The sequence below is a fragment of the Vulpes lagopus genome, chromosome 22, assembly GCF_018345385.1.
Source record: "Vulpes lagopus strain Blue_001 chromosome 22, ASM1834538v1, whole genome shotgun sequence".
Taxonomy (NCBI): Eukaryota; Metazoa; Chordata; class Mammalia; order Carnivora; family Canidae; genus Vulpes; species Vulpes lagopus.
This window is the reverse complement of record NC_054845.1, coordinates 19,373,358-19,397,012: the sequence shown is the minus strand read 5'-3', so window position 1 is coordinate 19,397,012 and position 23,655 is coordinate 19,373,358. Positions and strand designations below refer to the sequence as shown.

The 23,655-nt window shown below is 35.6% G+C and overlaps 1 protein-coding gene across 7 annotated transcripts in view; it reads left to right on the top strand.

Annotated features, from left to right (window-relative positions):
- The window catches only part of ERBB4 (erb-b2 receptor tyrosine kinase 4), a 1,096,742-nt gene that overhangs the window by 780,127 nt on the left and 292,960 nt on the right, over positions 1–23,655 (top strand). For all 7 annotated transcript variants that reach the window (XM_041737269.1, XM_041737271.1, XM_041737268.1 and 4 more), the window contains exons 6-9: positions 9,608–9,726; positions 12,837–12,978; positions 16,624–16,737; positions 18,626–18,752. In XM_041737269.1, coding sequence (XP_041593203.1) covers positions 9,608–9,726; positions 12,837–12,978; positions 16,624–16,737; positions 18,626–18,752 — 502 coding nt within the window. The remainder of the gene's footprint in view (positions 1–9,607; positions 9,727–12,836; positions 12,979–16,623; positions 16,738–18,625; positions 18,753–23,655) is intronic.

The following is a 23,655-nucleotide window of genomic DNA, read 5'->3' as shown; positions in this document are numbered from 1 at the left end:
TGACTAATTAGTAATTAGGAATAAAAGATAATCAATTACATTTTCTTCTGTGATGTGAAAATGAGTATGCTTGCTGTAGTTTGGAAGGCCTAGACACTTTTTTAATAAATCTGTTTGGCTAGGTTCCATTATTAGAAACAAACAAGCAAAAACTAAATACCTTCCCTGAGAGCCTTTTCAATATTTAAGCCTTAGGTTGTTGGTTAAAATAATTGATAAATCCTTAAAGTACAAATTTCTCCTTTGTCCAAATCAGGATGTAGCCTTATGTATCTTGAGGGCTCAGTTTGTGCAGTAACAATTACTGGCTCCATTATTCTGTGATCTAGCTAGCATGTGAGATAGGAAGCAGCAGTTTCAGACCCATTTCCACCTCTCCCTTCCCATCTAAATAAATGCTTTACCTTTCCTGGAGTAACCTCTCACTGGAAGAAGAAAAGTCTTAGAGCAGAGGTTTTGAATTTTGGGATTTTCAAGACTACTTATAAAAACCTTAGAGCTCCCACAAGAAGCAAAAAAAAAAAGAAAAAAAAAAAGAAAAGAAAAAGATTTGTCTAGCCTCTTTTTCAGGCATACTAAATCAGAATGAAGGAGGACAAGCATCTTTATTTTCAATTTTCCTATGTGATTCTTAGAGTCTACTTGGCACTGGACACATAAATGTGTAAAATTGTTCTCCTTTGGGAAAATGAGTAGTGGTGTATTGTTTGGTGTTAGTTTCATTAAACTTGATTTTCTACACATTTCAGCACTCTCTAGAAGTAATGCGTATTCTTGGATGGTCCATAGGCTTTATTTATTTCATTCAAAGTATATCTTGATGATAGGAACCTTCTGAAAACATGTTGCACAACCCAGAGTGTTCATTTTTTTAGTCACAATTTCACCATTCATAGGAATAAGTATTGGATCATAGAACTAAAGGGTACCTCCAAGGAGCATTTCCTCAAGCCCCTAGTCTCTAATTAAGTGGATGTCTAAAGGATCCAGAAGAGTTTTTCCTTAAATACTGACAAATAGAGGCTCAAGAAGCCCATTCAGTTGCTCATTACAGTGTTTTTATCACTCTAATAGTCAATAAATGCTTCTTCCCATCCAACTCAAATCACCTCTGGCTTAACCCAAGCATTTTTCTTCTTGTTCAAACCTCCAAGTATGTAGCTGAAAGCAGCCTACCATTAAAACCATTCCACTGAAGTACTATCTATTTAATGGGACATGATGTGTTTCATGAACACAATTTGTCGAAATCTGGTCAATAAACAGAAATAGTTACAGGCAGCATAAAAGTGCAGGTCACTGAATACTAATTGAAATAGAATAAAATAAAAATAAAATAAATGTGCTTTAAAATGTGTTTAGCCATGGAATTGGGGGCCGTTCAACGATACTCTATGTACAGCTCTAGGAGGTGAAAGAAGGAAGTCATTTTCTGATGATCTCTTACTTGCTCTCTGAAATTATTGCCTTCACAATCAGCCAAGTAGTATTTCTGTTCACTCTTTAGGTTTTTTTCCTCCTAAATCTTCCTACCTGCTTGCATGTGGATTTTTGTTTGTTTGCTCACTCAGTAGGTGGTAGAAGGCTTAACAACACAAATAGGACATTAAAGCAAGAGGTCAGTCAATATGGTAGGATTTCAAAGAATAGTCAGTCACCTATCAAATGATATAAATAATCTAGAGTTTCCCCCATTTTTGCTGGATAGAGTAATGATTCTCAACTTTAAAGACTGCATATTGGCCACACCTGGGAAGTTTATCAAAAGTGGCAAATCCTGGAACACCGCAGGTAAATTTTTTTTATAGGAATGAGATGTTTCCCCAGGCATTTAAAAAATTTTATTTAAGTTCAATTAATTAACATATAGCATATTATTAGTTTCAGAAGTAGAGTTCAGTGATTCATCAGTTGCAAGTAACACCCAGTACTCATTACATCATGTGCCCTCCTTAATGCCCATCATCAGTTACCTCATCCCCCATCCACCTCTCCTCCAGTGACCCTGTTTGTTTCCTAGAGTTAAGAGTCTCTTACGGTTTGTCACCCTCTCTGATTTTATTTTATTTTATTTTTCCCTCCCTTCCTCTATGATCCTGTTTTGTTTCTTAAATTCCACATATGAGTGAAACCATATGATAATTGCCTTTCTCTGATTGAGTTATTTTGCTCACCATAATACCCCCTAGTTCCATCCATGTCGTTGCAAATAGTAAGATTTCCCTAAATCTTTTTTTTAATTTTTTCCCTAAAGTATTCTATTTCCTGCTACTTAAAATGAGGTCTATGGAGCAGCAGACAATGACATTACCTGGGAGTTATTAGAATGGGCAATCTTGGGCCCCACTGAGATTAACCAAGTTATAGTCTTCATCAACACAAGAATTCCCATATTAGAGTTTGAAAGCCCCCATGAGGTGGTCTAATATACAGCTTGGTTCAGAACCAGGGGTGGAGGAAGTGAACAGAACCAAAAGGCCCTGAGCATGAGGATATGGAGGAAATGAGGAAAGAAGTAGCAGATAAGAAAGAAAAGAGAAAAGTGGCAGAGTATAAGAACAGGAGAAGAAAATACTTAAAAAGACTTTGCCTAAATTTAACCATATTTAAGTTTTTAATGGGCAGAAATCTTTTCATTTTGTCCCTGTGATGTCAGTGCTCTGTTTTGCATTATTTATGAATGTTCTTTGTCCTCTTTGTAATTCATAGGAAGCAATAATAAATAATTAATAAATTGTCAAAGTACTTTAAATAAAATAAATTTCTAAGGGAGTAACTTTAAACATGATTATTGTTATATTTGAAGAAGTAATTAAGACATTTATTTTATTAGGGATGTGCTGATAAGATGAAGCTACTTACAAATACTTTAATTTCTTGAGATGATAGATATTCTCTCAACAGCATCCCCTTACTATGGAATGTGTGGTTTCTTAAACTTTATTCGTCTGATTCTTTTTTTTTTTTTAAATTTTATTTGTTTATTCATGAGAGACAGAGAGGGAGAGAGAGAGAGGGAGAAGCAGAGACATAGGCAGAGTAAGAAGCAGACTTCCTGCAAGGAGCCCCATGTGGGACTCCATCCTGGATGCCTGGATCACTCCCTGAGCTGAAGGCAAGCACTCAACTGCTGAGCCACCCAGGCATCCCCCATCTGATTCTTATGGATATGTTGGATGAATCTCCATTCCCAATTTCAAGTTTACTGAGCCTAATATAATAAACATCTTAACTTCCCAGATTTTACCTTTTATGTTACACAATCACAGTTAGTGATGTACCATCAATGAATAAGCTAGTTAAAATTCGACCCAAATATTTTAATGCACCCAATGAAGCAATTTAGGAAAGATACTAAATATGGGGGTGGGGGTGGAATCTAATTAAATAATATTCAGGCAGGGTGGAAATTAATATAACCAAAGCAATTATAAGTTAATGTTCCCATGGAGGCTAAGTGAGTTATTTCATTGATTTCAGGAACTGTTTTGTTTTGTTTTTCCAATCCTGATGAAATACGAGTATAGTTTGATGTGTTTAATTCATATTAGGTAGTACTATTAATCAATAAATGTCATTAAATAGATCGTACAAAGGGAATGTTTTCTTTCTAAAAATAAATCTCACATAACAATGTGAAGAAATGTTTTTTTTTTTTTTAACTGTGTCACATCACTGTTTAGAGATTAAGTGTATTGTTTTGTTCTTTTTGCTTACTTATATTATTACCTGTCAGGCAAACACTTCTAAATATTCTAAATATATCTCATGCTTACTGAACTTTCAATTGGAATTAAGGCATACAGAAACCATGACAGCAGAAAGTGCTATTTTTAGTCTTGAATGTATCTTACTTTATTATTTTTTTCTTAAAGATTTTATTTATTTATTTATTTATTTATTTATTTATTAGAGAGAGAGAGAGAGAGTAAAAGAAAGCATGAGCAGGGGGAAAGGCAGAGGGAGAAGCAGACTCCCTGCCGAGCAGGGAGACCAATGTAGGGCTCCATCCCAGGACCCCAGATTCGAGATCTGAGCCAAAGGCATATGCTTAACCAACTGAGCTACCCAGATGCTCCACTTTTTTGTTTTTAAAATGAATTATAGACTGCTTTTGAAGCAAATTCCATAATTCTCAGTAATATCTTAAGTCAAAATTTTGAAAAGTAATGACTTAGAGATTTCTTTCCATGTTCTTAAAATGGAATGGCGTATCTAAGATCAAAGTGTCTGAAAAAAATGTGTGATATGTGACCACTATGTAGATGAAATTGCTATTCTGAATAATTTAAAGGTGACTCAACACATATGAATATTTAATGTATATATTTTAAATGTTTCAGAGCATAATAATTATTATTGAACATAAGACTGTACTATGTTAGATTATATTTTAAAACATTATCGAATTTAAATAGTATATTCACTGAAAGAATTGATCTTAATGTGAACATTTAATAAATAATTTAAAAATAAATCATGATTAATTATCTTTATAAATATTATATCTACATTAATTTTCTAATTTGGTAGGAAAGACCAAAGTATATAAATGAAGGAAAGCAAAATATTTTATGTACTACCTTGAAACACCATAGAGTTAAAAATAGAAATGAACACTTAGACATATGTGCCTAAGATTAAACTATGGTGTGACTTACAGGCTATTACTGCTTTTAATAGGCTTCGTGCTATTTCTGGCTGAGCAATGCCTGTCAATTTAAAGCAAGTTAATAGACTATTCTGTGATAACACTAATTTCAAATCTAGTAATTTGTTTACTTAACATATGTCTGCTATTTCAATTAGCAACTTTGGTACATCAAAAAAGCCTTGTTAAATCTGGAAGAGATGAATTATATATGAAATTATTTTTTACAAAAGTGTCTACTGAAAGTGTTTCCTTCAAAAAGTATGAATTACTAATTAGAGTATCTAAATAAATACACTACTTGGATACAAGATAGGAACATCAATGTAACCCTAATGTAGGAATATGAAGAGTTAATGAGTGGTTATAATTTGTTTGGATGTATTTCATGTATATAATGTATATGCACTGTGTATATATGATGTATATAAAATATAAACAAAAATTACATGGATGACAGGTACAGTTCTAGACATTGGAATCTACCAATAAATAAAATGTGCCATAAGTGAGCTGTAAAATATATCAGATTGTGATTGATGCTATAACATAGATGGAGGAAGAAAGGAAAAGTGAAAGAAGAAAGGTAAGAAGGGGAGGGAAGGGAAGGAGAAAGAATCATCAGGAATTAGTAGTTTAGAAAGAACTCAGTATTGAATAGGGATAGACTTTACTCAGAAACTGAGATTTGAGCTAAAACTGAAAAAAGATAAAGGGACAGGCCAAATTGATTTACTATGTAGAAATTTATTTAAAAAAATTATTTGAGAGAGAGCAAGTGCAAATGTGTGCAACTGAGGAGAGGCAGGAGTGGGAGTGAATCTCAAGCAGACTTCCCACTGAGTGGTGACCCAAGACAGGGCTCGAACCCAGGACCCTGAGATCATGACCTGAGTTGAAATCAAGAGTCAGACGCTTAACCAAGGGAGCCACCCAGGTCCCCACTATGTAGAAATTTCTATTAGAATACTTAACAGAAAAAATGATTTCAAAATTTAGTGCTCTCCAAATTTCAAGTGTAAAGTGTGCCCTTACAGGGGCACTAGGATGGCTCAGTCCATTAAGTGTCCAATTCTTGGTTTCAGCTGGAGTCATTATCTGGTGATCTTGGGATCAAGCCTGGAGTTGGGCTCTGTGCTCAGCATGGAGTCTGCTTCAGATTCTCTCTCCCTCTCCCTCCTCTCTCTCTCTCTCTTTCTCTCTCAAATAAATAAATGAAAATCTTAAAAAAATAAAGTTATATGATACTTCTTATCATCTTATAGAAGATTTTGAAAAAGACACATTTTAAGTCTGGATTTGTAAGTGCATTTTTTTTTTTTTTTAAGATTTATTTGAGGGATGCCTGGGTAGCTCAGTGGTTGAGCATCTGCCTTTGGCTCAGGGTGTGATCCTGGGGTCCTGGGATCAAGTCCCACCTCAGGCTCCCTGGGAAGACCCTTCTTCTCCCTTTGTCTGTGTTTCTACCTCTCTGTGTCTCTCATGAATAAATAAACAAAATCTTAAAAAAATAAAGATTTTATTTATTTGAGAGAGAGAGAGAGAGAGAGAGAACAAGCATGAATGGGAAGAGGGGCAGAGGTAGAAGCATACTCCCTGCTGGGCAGGAAGCCAGATTCAGAGCTGGATCCCTGGACCTGAGTTTAAGGCAGACACTTGACAGACTGAGCCACCCAGGTACCCCTCATATAACTTTATTTTTACAAAATAAAAACAAAACATAGAGTGAGTCCAAGTGTTGTATCTGTTTAAACTCTATTTGATGTTTGTATTGATTTTTTTTTTAGTACATAGGTAGCAATATAATCATGTCCAACAAAGGAATATAGTTCATATTTAAACATTATGTGCCATTTATGAATATCATAATCATTTTCAATTAGGAAGGATCCAAGTGAAATATGGAATCATGAAGTAATCGATAGCAGAATTTAAGGAGCATTTAAATTAACTACTAATAAACATGAACAATTCTGCTATTTGCATTTTGATATGCTCTGTTTCTTGGTATTTTAATATTTGTGTATTTGCATTTTTTTAGTGTTAGTCCCCTACCTCTTTAACTCTCTACATTTTCTTTGAGAGTTATTTTTATTTATTTTAGAGAGAGAGCGTGCTAGTGCGGTGGGGAGGGGCAGAGGGAATGGGAGAGAAAGTCTTAAGCAGACTCAGCACTGAGGGTAGAGCCCCGTAGGGGGAGACTTGATTCCATGAACCTGAGATCAAAAGTTGGTCATTTAACCGACTGTACCACCCAGGTGCCCCTACATTTTTTTTTCTCTGATATGTGCATAAAGCAGTCAACAAATAACTCATTGTGTTGGCAACATGTGATTTATTTAGTTAGAGGGGATACTTACTTTCTTGTATGCTAAATGCCATCCCTAAGGATAAAAACAATAAGGAATAAGACAATGGACTTCAAAAAACTACTCTAATAGTTTAATAGGGGGAGCAAACATAAAAAAAAAACAATGTAGTATGGTAAGTGAAATAATATGTAACAGTTGCTGGGCACTATTAACAGGGGCCCTGTGAAGCACTTTATACCTATATCTCTATTTTCAATCTTGTTAGGTAGGTACTAATACTAAAGCCTTTTTAAAACTGGAAAAGTGAAATATAGAGATATTCAATAACTTGCCCATCACAAGAATAGAGTTTGGGTTTGAGCCTAGGCCACATAGAATCTGCATTAACTTTCTCTTTTGTTCAGAAGAAAGAATGATAAACGAAGTCATCCCAGAGACATATCTGGAGATGTCAGAGAGAAAGTGACATTTGACCTGGATCTTATAGATGGGTATTTGCTAGGCCAAGAAGACAGAAAGGCTCTTAGCATGGAAGAAAGCATTATAAAAAGGTAATGAGTGTCAAAATTAGAAATGATACAAGAAATCAGGAATCACAAGTGTTGATTGTGTGTGGTTGGATGTGAGGAGCACAGTGAGAGATGCCATTAAATACAGAGATGATATTTAACTGATAAAGGACTTTTATGCCTTGCTAAGGATTTTACTCCTTTAGTACAGGGATGACAAGTTTTCTATGCAAAACAGCATTGATTTATAGGCAGTGGCTTGTATTTTCAAGTCATTGCTTTTAGAACAGCGTGGGGGATTAATTGGGATCTGAGAAACCTTTTTAGAAGGCTGTGTAGTTATTTAGAGATTACTTTCCAAACAAAGTTGGAGTAGAGAGGAGGGACAGTAATGAGAAATATTCCTTGGTAATTTTTTAAAAAGATTTTATTTATTTATTCATGAGACACACACACAGAGGGAGAGAGAGAGAGAGAGAGAGAGAGAGAGAGAGAGAGAGAGAGGCAGAGACACAGCAGAGGGAGAAGCAGGCTCCATGCAGAGAGCCTGACGTGGGACTCGATCCCGGGACTCCAGGATTAGGCCCTGAGCCAAAGGCAGATGCTCAACTGCTGAGCCACTCAGGCATCCCTTCCTTGGTAATTTTATTTGACAATTTTGTTAGGTATGAGAAGCGAGGGCGAGGGAAAAGGAGAAATAGAAAATGTGTCCCCAGTTTTTAGCCAAGCTATTGAGTGGATGGTGCTACCAATAACTGCGAGAAGGGCACGGAAGAGGGATATGTGCTCTATTGGTAGAGGTGGGAAAGTGAGTTACATTCATAATATACATCTTGGGACATCTAAATGGGGTCTTCTGTAGGCAGCTGGTAATAATACATGTTGCTGCTCAATAGAAACTTCAGATTTGGATCTGATGTCATCTGCCTGTAGGTGGTATGCAAAGTAGGGGATGAATGATTTCATCTAGGCATGAGCCTGTAACCCAAAGAAAATTGTCAAGACCAGCTCTGGGGAATACTGTTGTTTAAAGGGCAGAGTCTTGCTGTAGTAGCAGTGAAGGAGGCTTTAAGGAACTAATCAGAAAGATCTAAGGAAACCAGATTGAAGTGGAAACAAGAAGCGAAGATGTAATGTGCTGTACATGTTCTGTGATAGGCATTTCTCTAAGTGCTTTAAATGTATCTCTTTGGAATAAGTGAGATAAGTGTCCTTCAGTGCTATAATTTTGATGCTCCAGCCTATGGCATTGATTTTTATTAAAGTGTACCCTAGTAGTGTGCTGTCAACTTGGATCAAAGGATAGGATAAGACCAATGGAAACTTGTGTTGTGTCTACTATGAATGTGTCTCTCTCCTTCCTTCTTTTTCCTTCCTTCCTTCCTTCCTTCCTTCCTTCCTTCCTTCCTTCCTTCCTTCCTCCCTCCCTCCCTCCCTCCCTCCCTTCCTTCTTTCCTTCCTTCCTTCCTTCCCTCCCTTCTTCCCTCCCTCCCTCCCTCCCTCCCTCCTTCCTTCCTTCTTTCTTTTGAGGATGTTGCTCTGTTCTTTACACAAGAAACTTGGTAGAAATTTCACTTAAATCTCAAGAAAACAAAGTTATGCTACTACTGACCAGATTTCTGTATCTATATTTATCTCTCTACTTGATATGAATTGTGTAAAATATAATGTGAATCATGTAGTAGTCTATATTTCTCTTTTTTGCATTGACCACTAAACAGCTTAGGTTATTTCTGTGGATATCCTCTGTCATAAAACCTTACTGTATACATTTGTGAATTGACTTCACAGCTGACTCCATCTTTTGCAACCTGCCAAAATACCTCATTCAATTATTTCAAATTTGATTCTTTCCTTCTAAGTTGTATGGTGGTCTTGTAAAACACAGTGTTTGCTGGAACAAGAAAGAAAATAAAAACAAATGCTTGTATCATTTGGAAGGCTTCTGTACAGTGATTTTGACCTGTTGCAAGCTTCATTCGGCAAATTGTTAGCTGTATTGAGTCACCGTGTTGAGTCAGTGGTGGGTTGAATGTTATGACCTGAAAGCTCAGCTTTTCTCAGCTACTCAAAGCACCTTAGGAGATTTTCTTGGTGGCTGACTTTGATCAGGGTCCCCTCTCTGTCTTCCACAGTGACAAGGACGGTGTGTGCAGAACAGTGTGATGGCAGGTGCTATGGGCCCTATGTCAGTGACTGCTGTCACAGAGAATGTGCTGGGGGCTGCTCAGGACCTAAGGACACAGACTGCTTTGTAAGTCTTGGAGCTTCCCTTCTACCTTCCCCATCTCCCTCCTTCCTGCTTGGACTCAGGGACATTGAATCTTATTAAAACAAGATCAAATTTAACCATTTTAGGATTAAGAAAGAGGCTCTGCTTTCCTATAATTGATTCCCTCACTGGGTGGCTATTGATTAACTAGGATTGTTCTGTTCTACTAAATGAATTGTGTCTTTCAGATGTAGTTTATATTACAGGTGAGATTTATTAGAGAATGTGAAGAGGAACACATTGAGATATCTTTTTAAAAGCTAAAAGCGTGTTTCCAAAATATACATTGATTACCTGTTTATATGTTGTTGCATCATTGAGTTTTCTGAGTGGGAGTTCTTGAATTTTTTTTAATTTAAATTTTAAGATCATAGCTATACATTTCAAGATTATTCATAAATTCATGAATTTAACTATTTCCCAGTTTTTTTGTTTACAAGTTAATATTATTCATAATTTATAAGATTTACAAATGCATGCTTAAAGCAATTTATATGCTAATCTGTGTGATTTTTATTTTAGAAAGGGGTACTTTTCTTTCCTTAAAATTAACATTTATAGCTTGTTGGGGACATGTTTAATTACATTCTAGTATCCCCAATACAGTTCTTTCTGTTTTTTTTTTAATACAAACAGTTCTGTGAGCTATAGTTAACACAATCTCACATACAGACATTATTTTCATTTTAAGCTAAAAAAAACATAAAATAAATTGTTTTGTTGACAACAGAACTTCATTTTTCTAAATTTTCCACAATCCAGAGAATACACATATATATATTAAGAATTGAAAAAAAAAAAAAAAAAAAAAAAGAATTGAATTTTTTTTCATACTGACAACTCTGAAAATAAGCAAAACATGAATTAAAGCTCTTATGATATAGATATTCTTTTCTTAATGTCACAAGAAACTTAACTTGTCGACCCTAATCCTATAGTGAAACAAAAGTATATATTGAGGAAGTGAGTAGAGAGGAGGAAGTGAAGAAACGTTAAAAATTTAAGGAAGAGGCTTAGCAGGACTTGAGGTCCTTTGCCTATCAGCCAACACAGGATAAAGCTTGATGTGCAGGACGCTAAGCAGGTAGTGTGTTAAGAAGCCCAAAACAGTAACAACAAGAAACACCAACAATAGCCATAACTTTCATTTAGAAGGTTTTCACTGCATTTGTTTTCATGGTTCCATTATCATCATAAGCAGCGTGCCGGGTGAGTCTCAGAATTCTCATTTCATTACTTTTATGGAACGGTCCAATGACTCCACTATGGCATTTGGTACAGAATGTTCAAGAACGACAGACCGAGGCCTTGGTGTAAGTTACATTATTTCACATGCTGTTTGGAAGGTAAATTTGTTTGATTCCTTTAGTTTATGTCCCTTTGTTGCCAAGCAATCCGTGCACGACACTGCATAAAGTATGTTCGTAAAGCAATTATGAGGACACATGAAGTTTTATAGCCATAAATTAAAACTTACTGAGTTTTGTAGATTGTTTTTTAATAGATTCTTCCTGGAAAATGTCATCTTAGTGAATAATGTATCATGAGTGAGTCTCATTCTGATTATGCATCTAGTAGACCATCATCAGGGAATTGTCATGTTGGTGATAAAGTGCTTGCTAAAACAACAATTGATGAAGAAAATGTTTTGAGGAAGCAGAATGAATTAGTACTTATTAATAACCATACATACAATTTATGATGAAATATGAAATATAGCTTGAGTGTGTAATAGCTTACCTTCCAAAGTCTCAATTATTCCTCTGAAGGTTTAAGTTGTTTAATTAAGAGAATTGGTTCATCACCTTTTTTGAAAACCATGCTTTTGTGTATTTATATATATATTCTATTTTTATATCAAATATGTCTCATGTGGTAAAATTGTTTTTTGATTATTCTCAAGTGCCTTTGAATCTATTAACAAATTGAGGTCTCAATACAAATATAAGAGTCAGAAGAAACAAATTGTTTTATTTGAACTTGATGGCTTTCACTAAATGGTATGGCATTATGAAAAAGACCACATAGGAAATGGCAGCACATTATTTAATTATAGGCTAAGTATAGGCTGTTTCTCTTCATCTTGGCATTACATATTCTATATTTACACTTGACTAGTCACCTGCCTGAGCATTTTCTCCAAGTCCAGTTTCAATGACTATCACGGTATTTTCTCACTATACCATGGTGATGAATATGCTTACTGTGTCACTTACTGCCCTGGGGTTTTGCAAACAAAGCTTTAAGGAAAGTCTACAGAGAATTGGGGAGTCTGTTGTCAGTGTCAAGCACTGAGACTCACCACAAACCCTTTGAATAGTATGAGTTGAAAAGATTTTTTACTATTAGTTAATTTAATTTTATATATTTTTAAAGATTGAATTTATTTATTCATGAGAGACACAGAGAGAGGCAGAGACACAGGCAGAGGGAGAAGCGGGGTCCATACAGTGAGCCCGATGTGGAACTTGATCCCCAGACCTCGGGATCATGCCCTGAGCTGAAGGCAGACCATCAACTGCTGAGCCACCCAGGTGTCCCCACTCTTAGTTAATTTTAATAATTTATTAAACCAATTATTAGTTTGGAGATTACTGGGTGACTTGAACATCAATATCTTTGTATAGATTATGTATTCACTGACATTGGAAAAACAGTTTTGTAAGTTTGAGAAGTTTAGTGCAACTGTGAGCCTAACAATGAGTACTTAATTAACTATAAAGCTGTCACATTTTAAATATTTTTTGAAATATTAGAACACACATACATATATATAAATATAAACATTATAAGTAAAGAACACATCCTTTTCACAAAGCTGTTACAACAGTGTTCCTTTAACAAGTATTATAAAGGTTATTCTTTTTTTTTTTTTTTAAGATTTTATCCTTTTATTCATGAGAGACACACAGAGAGAGGCAGAGACATAGGCAGAGGGAGAAGGAGGCTCCCTGTAAAAGAGCCTGATGTGGGACTCGATCCTAGGACCCTGCGATCATGACCTGAGCCAAAGGCAGATCCTCAACCACTAAGCCACCCAGATGCCCTATGAAGGTTATTCTTAAATGAAATTAATATTTGCTATGTTGCAGGCCTGCATGAATTTCAATGACAGTGGAGCATGTGTTACTCAGTGTCCTCAAACTTTTGTCTATAATCCAACCACCTTTCAACTGGAGCATAACTTCAATGCAAAGTATACATATGGAGCATTTTGTGTCAAGAAATGCCCACGTAAGTAACAAGTTAAAAATAACCAAATTAAGTAGATCATCATTTAAAAACCAAAAAAAAATCGTATACATTTATTATAATTTAAAACTTAACAACAGTATTGTGAATTACTTGGATATAGGTACTATTGCTACCATTTCACAAATAAATTAAAATTCAAAAAATTAAAGTGATTAGTCCAAAGTCTCAGCAAAGGAGAGGCATGTTTGAGGTTAGAGTGTAGTGTCATTGCCTTCTAAACTTACTATTTTCACTATACCTCAGTGTTTTTGTACATGATGCTGTTTCTCAGAAAAGTGATTAGTTATGTGGGAGCAAGTTTTGTAGTGAATGAGGTCTGCTTGCAATCACAATGAATTTCTACCTAATATTGTTTCTGATTACTTATTTATAATAGACTTTATAGCATTGTAGTTTTGATATCAAATCTAATCTTAAATAATAATAGATTTGAAGGGCATGTTTAGAGGTCTTTGCAAAACTGACAACTCATCCTAGGGATTCAAAGTGACCAGCTTAGCTTTCATCAAGAATTCAGTATATGTCTACATATGTACACCAGTCAGTATCTTTGCTTGGAAAGAGTGATGGGACATTATTCTTTCATTGTTTTACCTATTGGAAAAACTGAAAACAAAACAAAACAAAACAAAAGACCCCACAAAACCCTACTACATTTGTCCATAGGCTCATTTAAAAGAAAAAAGTCTTACAAACTACAGCATACCATTATTATGATTTTCTTTACTTTGTATCTGTGATTAAATATGAAATATAAAGGACGTGGGTTTAGAGTGGCTATGGGTTCTGGCTTTGCCCATTTATTACTCACGTGATTTTAAATAAACTATTTAGTTTGCTGTATCCTCCTCTTTAACAATCATAGCTCTCTTCTCTCTTTCCTGGAGTTATTATAGTGATCAAAGGGATGGGGAATAAGAATCAGAGGGATAGTATATAAAAACAAGTCTTTGAAAACAATGACAATTCTAGTCATTATTATTAATTTTTTTATGTTGGTTAAAAGAATAATTGTGCATACACGCTTTCAACACCTAACTTGTGGCAAGTGTGGCTAAACACGAACTATTTTGTGAAATTACATCCCAGTTCCCTTAGATATGGTAACTCCTAAATTTCCTTTCTTGAAATAGTTTAGGCCAGTCAAATTACTGGACTAATTTAAAGCGCTTCAGTATTTATCTATGTAAATTTCAAATATTTGAAGGGCCCTGCTTCTAATGCATGGTTGGCTAAACTGTAACTATCTTGGAAAAACAAAGACATTTAGCTTCTAAATACCGCTCTACAATCCTTAACCTAGAATTCTAAAATCAAAAAACTCCAGATGAATAGGTTTTGAAAATCATTTGGCTGCAAAATCTGAACCTAGCTGATATGAGGGTATTTATAATTTGTATTTACATCACTTGGCATATATTGCTGGGAAAATGTAGAAGTGTTTAAATATGGGGTATTCCTGAAGGCCTTGCAGATAGGTGGTTGTATAATACACAGTATATTCACTTGTTGCAGGTTGGGTTCCCTTCAAACAGAGATTAGGTTAGTATAGAGGAATATTCTCAAAATGAAGACAGGAGGAGGAAGAAAAGGAAAGGAACAGGCTGTGATGCAGTCACAACAATGTACCTTTTTTGGTGGTGGATGCCCTCTGGTGGATAACTGGAAATATAGAGATCACACCTCGCCCACTCCCATGGATCCATATGCATCCCTTTACCCCAGATTCCCTTCAATCCCAGATTTTCCAATATTTCTTCTCCCCGGGCAAGCCCCTGCTCATATTTATTCTAAGCTCAGGTCACTTCCATACAAAGTAAACAACCATTTGAACTACCCAGAACCATGCCCACTGGTAGGATTTTTTTCCTTGCCACTGTCTTTCAAGTCTCCTCCTGAGTGAGGCTGCAGGGCAGCTGCCGTTCATTTTGAGCTGCTTGCACCCACATACCAAACTTAGTACTTTGTTTTTGTCCTCCCTCCCTTAGCTTGTCACAGGTGCCTTCTCTTGGTCCCCATGCAGCCGTCGGTATGAGCTCAATCTCATGAGCCAGCACAAGGAGTCTGGGCCACCTGCTTATGCAATTTGCTTGTTCCTCTGCTCTGACTCATATCCAATCCTAAATGCACTGCTTCTGTCTTAGAGTGGATTCCTGTTGGATCTGCCCAACATTATGACATCATGGTTCTAATAAAACCTGAGTTATGATGGGCAGTTCTAATATAAGGTCGATCAATGACCCATGGTTAGGCACTCTCTTTCTACCAGGACCCAGAAGCATATGAGGAGCTGTTTATTAAATGGTGTAAAATTTTGTGCTACAGATGGCATGGCTTAGCTCTAGAATCCTAGAGGTCTCTGATATGATTTTCCAGCTGGGACTTGCCATAACTCCATACAGCATATTTTCCACCACAGACATTCCTAATATCATATAGCCTCTTGGATTTGTGTGTGTGTGTGTGTGTGTGTGAGAGAGAGAGAGAGAGAGAGAGAGAGAGAGAGAGAGCAAGCAGGGGCGGAGCAGAGGGAGAGGGAGAATGAGGAGGCATGAATCTTAAGCAGACTTCATGCTGAGTGTGTACGTAGTCCGACCCAGGGCTTGATCCCACAACCCCAATATCATGAGTTGAGGTGAAACCAAGAGTCAGAGACTTAACCAACTAAACACCCAGTCACCCCACCTCTTGGATTTTATGTATCAGAAATGCTTGCATCCCAGACTGGACCTACACCATTTGCCTTTCCTGATCTGAGCCCCCTTCAAAGTCAGATGCCTTCCATACCACTGAATATATTAGGCTAGAAGCAGCATGCCTACACATGGAAGGATACGGCCTTTAAAATATAAAGTGGCCTAGCAGGTATTGTGTTTTCCCTTTACTGTGGGAGGCTCTAAATGCAATAATTTGTTATTGTTGTTGGGTTTTTTTGTTTTGTTTTGTTTTGTTTTTTGGCAGGGGTGTGGGGGTGGGGTCGGAGGCAATGTCCTGGCATATTTCAGATCACTGGAGCCCTAAACATTTCACCAACATAATAGGTAATCAGACGTTCCTGGTTTATTTAGTATACCTTTCCTAAAGTGCTGCCTTTCAAATTCCATTTTGTTTTTTCATATAAAACTATAGAACAGTTTCTATGGCATTCCATTGAAGGATAGAACACATTTTGAACATTTCCTCCTGGATATGAAGTGCACTCTCTTGATCCAAGGCACTTCAACTTCAGCTTCATTTGTGCTTCATGTAACTTGAAGTATTTTTAGACTTCAGACTTGCATCATGACATGAAATGAAGTGGAACTATTGAAAAACACAAACTAAATGTCATGTAGTTTCCTAAGTCTATAAAAGAAATTCACTCTATCTTGGGGGCAATTCAGGATGTGGAGCAGTAGTCAAGCAAGTACTAACTGTTGTTAACACATGCTGCCCTTGGATTTGAATGTGGATTTTCATAGATTCTATTTCAAGTTGAGATATTTAAACTGGGATATTTTAGGGAAAGAGACATGTATACTATCAATGATGCTAAACATTGTTAAGCCCTAAAGTACTTGGTTTTAAACTTGTTTGCTAAACATCAGCATTGTTGCTAATTTTACCTTTTCTTTTTTGAATCAGATAACTTTGTGGTGGATTCCAGTTCTTGTGTGCGTGCCTGCCCTAGTTCCAAGATGGAAGTAGAAGAAAATGGGATTAAGATGTGTAAACCTTGCACTGATATTTGCCCAAAAGGTGAGTGATAGCCGCGATTACTTTGGCTAGAAGAGGGACCTACTCCAAGGTTTTTCCATTTATTCTTTAAAAGACTGGCTAAGTTCACCTCTCTTACATGTACATAATTTTCCATGACTTTGAATAATCTCATAATAATAAGTATCAACTGTCTTAACAATATATATTATTGATTTCGAATAATGTTTGCTAAATGATCCAGGTTAAACTGGGAGTTAACTTTGATAGAAACTCAGGAAAGAAGTTCCATTTTATTCTATATGTAGCTAATCTTAGAAGTTATGCACACAACAAGGGATTGCTTGATTATTTTAGCACCAAGAACCCATATTAATTACTTGCCACTGTAGGCTAAATGATCTGCTATGTATATGAAGGGGTACAAAGAGAGAAATAACATGATACTTAAACCTCCAGGTCTTCAAAACCATTTTGAAAGATTAAATATATAAAATAACAAGGAAATTTACCGTAAGTATTAAATAAATCTTGCAGGGATCCCTGGGTGGCGCAGCGGTTTGGCGCCTGCCTTTGGCCCAGGGCGCGATCCTGGAGACCCGGGATCGAATCCCACATCGGGCTCCCGGTGCATGGAGCCTGCTTCTCCCTCCGCCTGTGTCTCTGCCTCTCTCCCTCTCTCTCTGTGACTATCATAAATAAATAAAAATTAAAAAAAAAAATAAATCTTGCAGATAATTCCTGTTACAGACTTTTAGTGGAGAAAGAAATCTCTTCTAGCTATGGTGTTCAAATTCCTCACTCGAATGAAATTAAACAGGATGTAAGTACAGTCCAAATTTTCTGAATGATAGTAAGCCTTCCAAAGTATCAAAGATTGCCTTAAAAAAGTATTTATTTGAGAGAGAGAGAGCGAGCAGGCTCACAAGCAGGGGAACAGCAGATAGGGAGGGAGAAACCGACTTCCTGCTGAGCAGGAGCCTGAGGCAACGCTCATCCCAGGGCTCGGGGGATTATGACCTGAGCCAACAGACCTTTAAGGACTGAACCACCCAGGTGCCCCAAAGATGGCCTTTAAAAGGGCAAACTTCAGACTTACTTTTAGACTACATTCTCTTTCTCTTCCCTCTTTCTCTCTCCCCCGCCCCAACCCTACACTCTTTGTTTTGCTTGTTTTGTTTTTAAGTAGAGCCTTCAGAAAGTACAGGCAATAGTCAATTTAAGAATTTAAGTGTAGGACGCCTGGGTGGCTCTGCCAGTTAGGGCTCAGGGGTCCTAAGATTGAGCCCCACATTGCGCCTGTGCTTAGCTGGGGGTCTGCTTCTCCCTCTTCCTCTTCCTCTCCCTCTACCCTCCCTTGCTTGTGTTCTCTCTCTCTCCCCCTCAAATAAATAAATAATATTAAAAAGAAGAATTTAAGTCTAAATCCTTAAAGGGCTCTTGATTCTGGTTAAAACCTACATCATTAGTACGTTAATATACATGGTTAATTAGACCAGTGTTTTTAAAACCAGTTTGTATAAATTATTTTACTTAAGTGATCAGGATTTAAAAGTATTAAAAATGATATCTTAGGGTGGATGAGAAAATAGTTGATTTAATGTGGCAAAGGCAAGTACTGATAAAAGTTTTGTTTTAGTTACGCCTGTGTTGTGTGGGTATCCTGGGACTTGATATAAGATATGATTCTTATGCATCATGGTCACTAGACTATAATGCAGGGACAATGTTTTATAGCAGGCCCAGCAATTAATGTTGCATAAATAAATTATTATTTTATTTGTCGGAAAACATTTTATTTCTTATGATGAACGTTTTTTTTTTCATTTTATAATGAAAAAATACTCTTATTTTACAATAAAAATGCAATAGATCTATTGACTGAACACAAAGTTTCTCAACTCCCTGACTGTGAGTCTTGTTTCTACAGCTTGTGATGGCATCGGCACAGGATCATTGATGTCGGCTCAGACTGTGGATTCCAGTAACATTGACAAATTCATAAACTGCACCAAGATCAATGGGAATTTGATCTTCCTTGTCACTGGTATTCATGGGTCAGTATTAAATTTTTGTAGAAAATTATTTTACAAAGTGTAGACAAAGCTTAAGAGATTCTTTAGCTTTGTCTGTTTGATTCGTTTTGTGCCAGATGAGTTCTGCCCTACGTTAATGCTCTTCTCCAACAAAATAAAATGTCAAATTTTATCAGCAGTGAAAGTAGCAACCACAGTTTTAAGATACATAGACTATGAGTTTAGTAACTACTTAGATTTGGCAATATAAATTTATATATAAACTAAAATGTATATAGGATATTCTCAAATCCACAGATTTCAGAAAGATTGATACATTTTTAGATATGTTTAGGGAAACCATGTCAATGAGTGAAGTGAGGAATTTCATTGAAATTCCTAACTGATTAGTTCAGGACAACATAAATTAATGTTCCTTTTAAAATGTATCTCGTAGAAAACAAATCAGTAAGTTGAAATTCTCTTGAGCTTTCAGAAATTCTTTTTGCCCTGATATATCTTTTTCTCTTTCTCTTAGGTTAGGAAATTAATACTAGTACAGGAGATCTAGTAAATTAATTTCATTTTACCAATAAAAATTGTAACATTTTTCTGGGTTTCTTCATTACAGAACCACCTGCTGGTTTTAACTGGGAAAACAACCAAGTTTGTATGCTTTCAATTGTAATAAAGATGTCAATAATTTTACTTTATATTTTATCTATTTATCTGTATTACTCTTAATCCCTAAATATTAGTGCTACAGGCTACAGATAAAGAATATTACTCACATATTTCAGTTCAAAATCTTAACTCTAAACATATATCAAATCATTTCTAGAAGCAAAATAATTTAACACATTATGAATAAATATGTCCAAATAGGAACAGCAAGAGAAATAGAACAAAGTGTTTCTTTCCATACAAATAAATTACAGTAGGTCTTATTGCATAAAGCATTTCTTTACTTTAAAATGTAGCTTTTAATATGGGTTCATGCCAGATACTGTAATGGTGTGTACACACTTTCTTCCCCATATATGTTATATTCAGCCCAAGAAATGTTTAAAAACATATATATATATATGTGGTTAAGGTTTCTAAATTCTCTTTAATAACATGGTGACTTGGTTACTCTTAGCACATACTCCTACATGGCAACAATCTGTTGGAGATGGGTGGTCTTAGCCATTTTGAGACAGGACAACCAGATTTACCTGAGTTGCTAGTAACCCTCTGAATCCATTTACATTGCTGTCCTCACCTCCTTGGCCCACTGGATAGGTGACCTGGGTAAATATTTAGGTCATATGCATAATTGAATGCATATATGACATTTACTAAAACAATATATCCACGTTGTAACTATTTTCAAAACCTAATACCACAATGAATGAAAGATCATATTATGTTAACAGCATCTTCTGAGAAATAAGAAGACATACCTAGTTAATTCACATTGTCTGCTTCCACACCACGTATAATAAAGGAATTGGCCTCAAGTCCATCAATGTGGGGAAAGATTGGAAAACATAGTCTCATAAATTGCATTAGGGAAATTGTTTTCATACTAATCAGACCCAACATCCATCTTTTATATATTAAGTGTATTCCTACTTATTTTTGAATTCAGAAATAAAAATCATAGATAATATAGCCCACCTATCTATATAATTTTATGAAGTGATTCTAATTCTCTAATTGTGATTTAAAGAAAAAATGCAAGAAAAGTAATGGATAATAAAGTATGCATTGATGGGAAAATGCTTAGCTTCTACTTATAATGAAAGTTTGTATGAGAAATGATATTAGAAGTCATTCTGCACAAGAAGTATGGGGAAATTAAGAGCAGAGGAACAACTGAACACTGGAATAGGAAATAAGTAACAGACATTGTTATATGACAAGAGGAAGACAGAAATAAATACCATTCAAATAGAGGCGACATGATTACAGAATTACACACAGTCATGGTATAATCAACTATGAAGTTTGTGCACATGAGTCCTTAATTGGATGGGACATTTTAAGGTTGTTCAAGACATGAGGCAAACCTTTGCTGTGAAAGACATTTAATTTCCTTGTCTGGGGGTTATTACTAAAAGTCTATAATGTCCCCCAATCTCTATTACAAGTGATATGCCTCTACGCTTGTCCCAACTTCCCTTTTTTGGGGGGAAATATTGACCCCATGGAGAACCACCACAAGAATTCTGTGATACTTGCAGAATTACGAACCAACAAAAGCAACCCAGGGATGGTTACTGTTGTAGGTAAAACATGAGTGGGGAAATTTGACAAAGACAACCTAATACACTTCAAAATTGTTATTATAATCTTAGTTCCTTATGGAGCATATTTATCAAAAGCCTAGATTTATACTAATTGTAAAGTGGTTTTACATAAAATGAATCATCTAACATCCAGAATAGGGGAATATTAATAAACAAAATGTAAGAAAAGGAAAGCAGTGATGTCCAGATATAAAAATATATTGCACAATAGACACCTTATAGTCACAAATTTATGAGAAGAATCATTACAAAGTATAAGACTAATCTAGACTTTCAAGGAAAACAAGCTTACTAATTCATTCAGGAGAAAATGAATTATAGAAAACTGACTCACATGATTAGAAATAGAAAGGTAAACAAAGCCTTTCTTAAAAATGAGCTCAGAAAGTAAGAGTTAAAGTTCCTACTTCAGTAATATGATCCAAACTAGACTAGAGTTTGATCTGAGGCTCTAACCGTACACAGTTTTACTGAGTTTCTTGGCTTCCATCATGTGTCACATGCTCAGTTTCTTCCAACGTAAAGTTGAGAATTGGGTTTATAATAAATACCTACCTTCTCTGGTTAGTGTAGAGATTAAAAACAAAAATTATTTTTTTAGTGCTCAGCCAAGTATCTGGCATATTGTGAAACATTAATAAATGTTATAAAAAAAGAAAAGGAAAGAAAGAGACAGGGGAGGAAGGGAGGAGGAGACAAAAGGGAGAGAGAATTTTTAAAAAGAGAAGGAAAAGGCAGTGATAAATAAAAATCTCAACGACTATATCTAGTTATAGCACAACATACAGTGTAACATTATTTTGTAGACTACTGAAAACCAAATAAAGGCAAAGTTATTGGTGAGGCAATACTTCCTTTATGGTAAGTGATACTCCTTAGTTCAGAAGATTATTATTTCTTCTTAATCATAGCACTTAACTTGGTGTATTTATTTATGCATTTATTTATTTATTTTAAAAAAGATTTTATTCATTCATGAGACACACACACACACACACACACATACACACACACACAGAGGCAGAGACACAGACAGAGGGAGAAGCAGGCTCCACACAGGGAGTCCGATGTGGGACTCGATCCCAGGACGCCAGGATCACAACCTGAGCTGAAGGCAGACACTCAACCACTGAGTCACTCCAGGCATCCAACTTGGTATATTTTAATACTAACATTTATAATTAATATTATTGTGTCCCAACCATAATATAGAAGGCATTTTCCAGGACAAATATATTGTGGTATATGATATTTTTCATACCCCGTTTTATTCCAATACAAAACATATATCCTGAAACCTTTCTCTTGATCTTGGGGAGGTATTGATAAAAAGTTAATTTAGTAGATCTAAGACATCTTATAAATGTATAGGCATTATGTGTATTATGTATACAACGTATACATGAGAGGTTTTATTTTTTTTTTTTTTTTTTTTTTTTTTTTTTTTTTTTTTTTTTTTTTTCATGAGAGGTTTTAAATGTGAGTAACATGGAGTATTATAAGCTAAAACTTCTAGTACATTAAAGACATGTTTTTACTCACTTAATTCCCATTACCCTCGGTCTTGTATTTTTTTCATAGAATATATGGTTTGAGTAAAATAGCTAAGGTATTTCTCTAAGCTACTAGGTAAAATCCATAATTAGATGAGATTATGCTTTTAAAAAACAAGTTTCTGCAAAAAGTAAACCTACTGTCAATTCGTCAATTACAATTTTAACATATAAAAGAACTCAAAAAAGTTAATTGGCATGTTAAGTTTATAGTACAGTGGTGTCATTGCCAGAAATAGACTAGACATTCCTACTCCTTTATTTAGAGTGAGAACCACAGGGAAACCTGTGTTTAGGGTTAGCCCTAGGAATGTTCACTTTTCATCTCTTGTCATTTTTGATGATAGTCATATCATGCACTTAGAGTAACAAAATGCTCACCAAATAAGCATGTTCATGCTGCGTTGCAATGAGACACAAGCAAGAAAACACTTAGAGAAGCGTATAATGATGATATATAATAGAAAAGAGAAATGGGTTTGGTGAAAATAAAGCGATTTCAATGGAATTGTAAAAATATGTTTCTCTATCCTGAACTTTATCTTGGATCACTGAACACAGTAACAGGGTGGACATAAAGTTCTTACACATGGCTCAGCATTTAGCTAGGGACGTTCTCAATTTTAAAGGACTATGGATTTCAGGTGGCTATAGGATGCAACTCCCTGCAGGTACTTTGAAGTTGGTAAGTAGGAATCTGTCAACTTATTTTATGAGAGTCCTGAATCTCTAAAATTAAGTATATAAAATTTCTGTGGTCCATTGGGCTTCATATGAACAGTCCAGAATTCATTTCATTCCTGGAAACTTGGAAGTGTTCTCAGTAAAGGTTTGGACTGACCCCATTATTGTGTGCTTGCCCTGAATTTTGAGTGTTTCTCAATAAAGCCAAGATATTTGATTATATGACCAGAGCTGTTCTATATCCTGCTTTTCATCAAACAACAAATGGTGAAAGCACATTCTACTACTGCAGAGCAGATTTTTTCTCTGGATACAAAAGTCTTTGCACATTAAAAAAATGATAACAACAAGATTTTTCCCGCATGGAGGACTTAATTTTTTGGCTTCACATTAATCAAAAGAGTAGTTATTTGT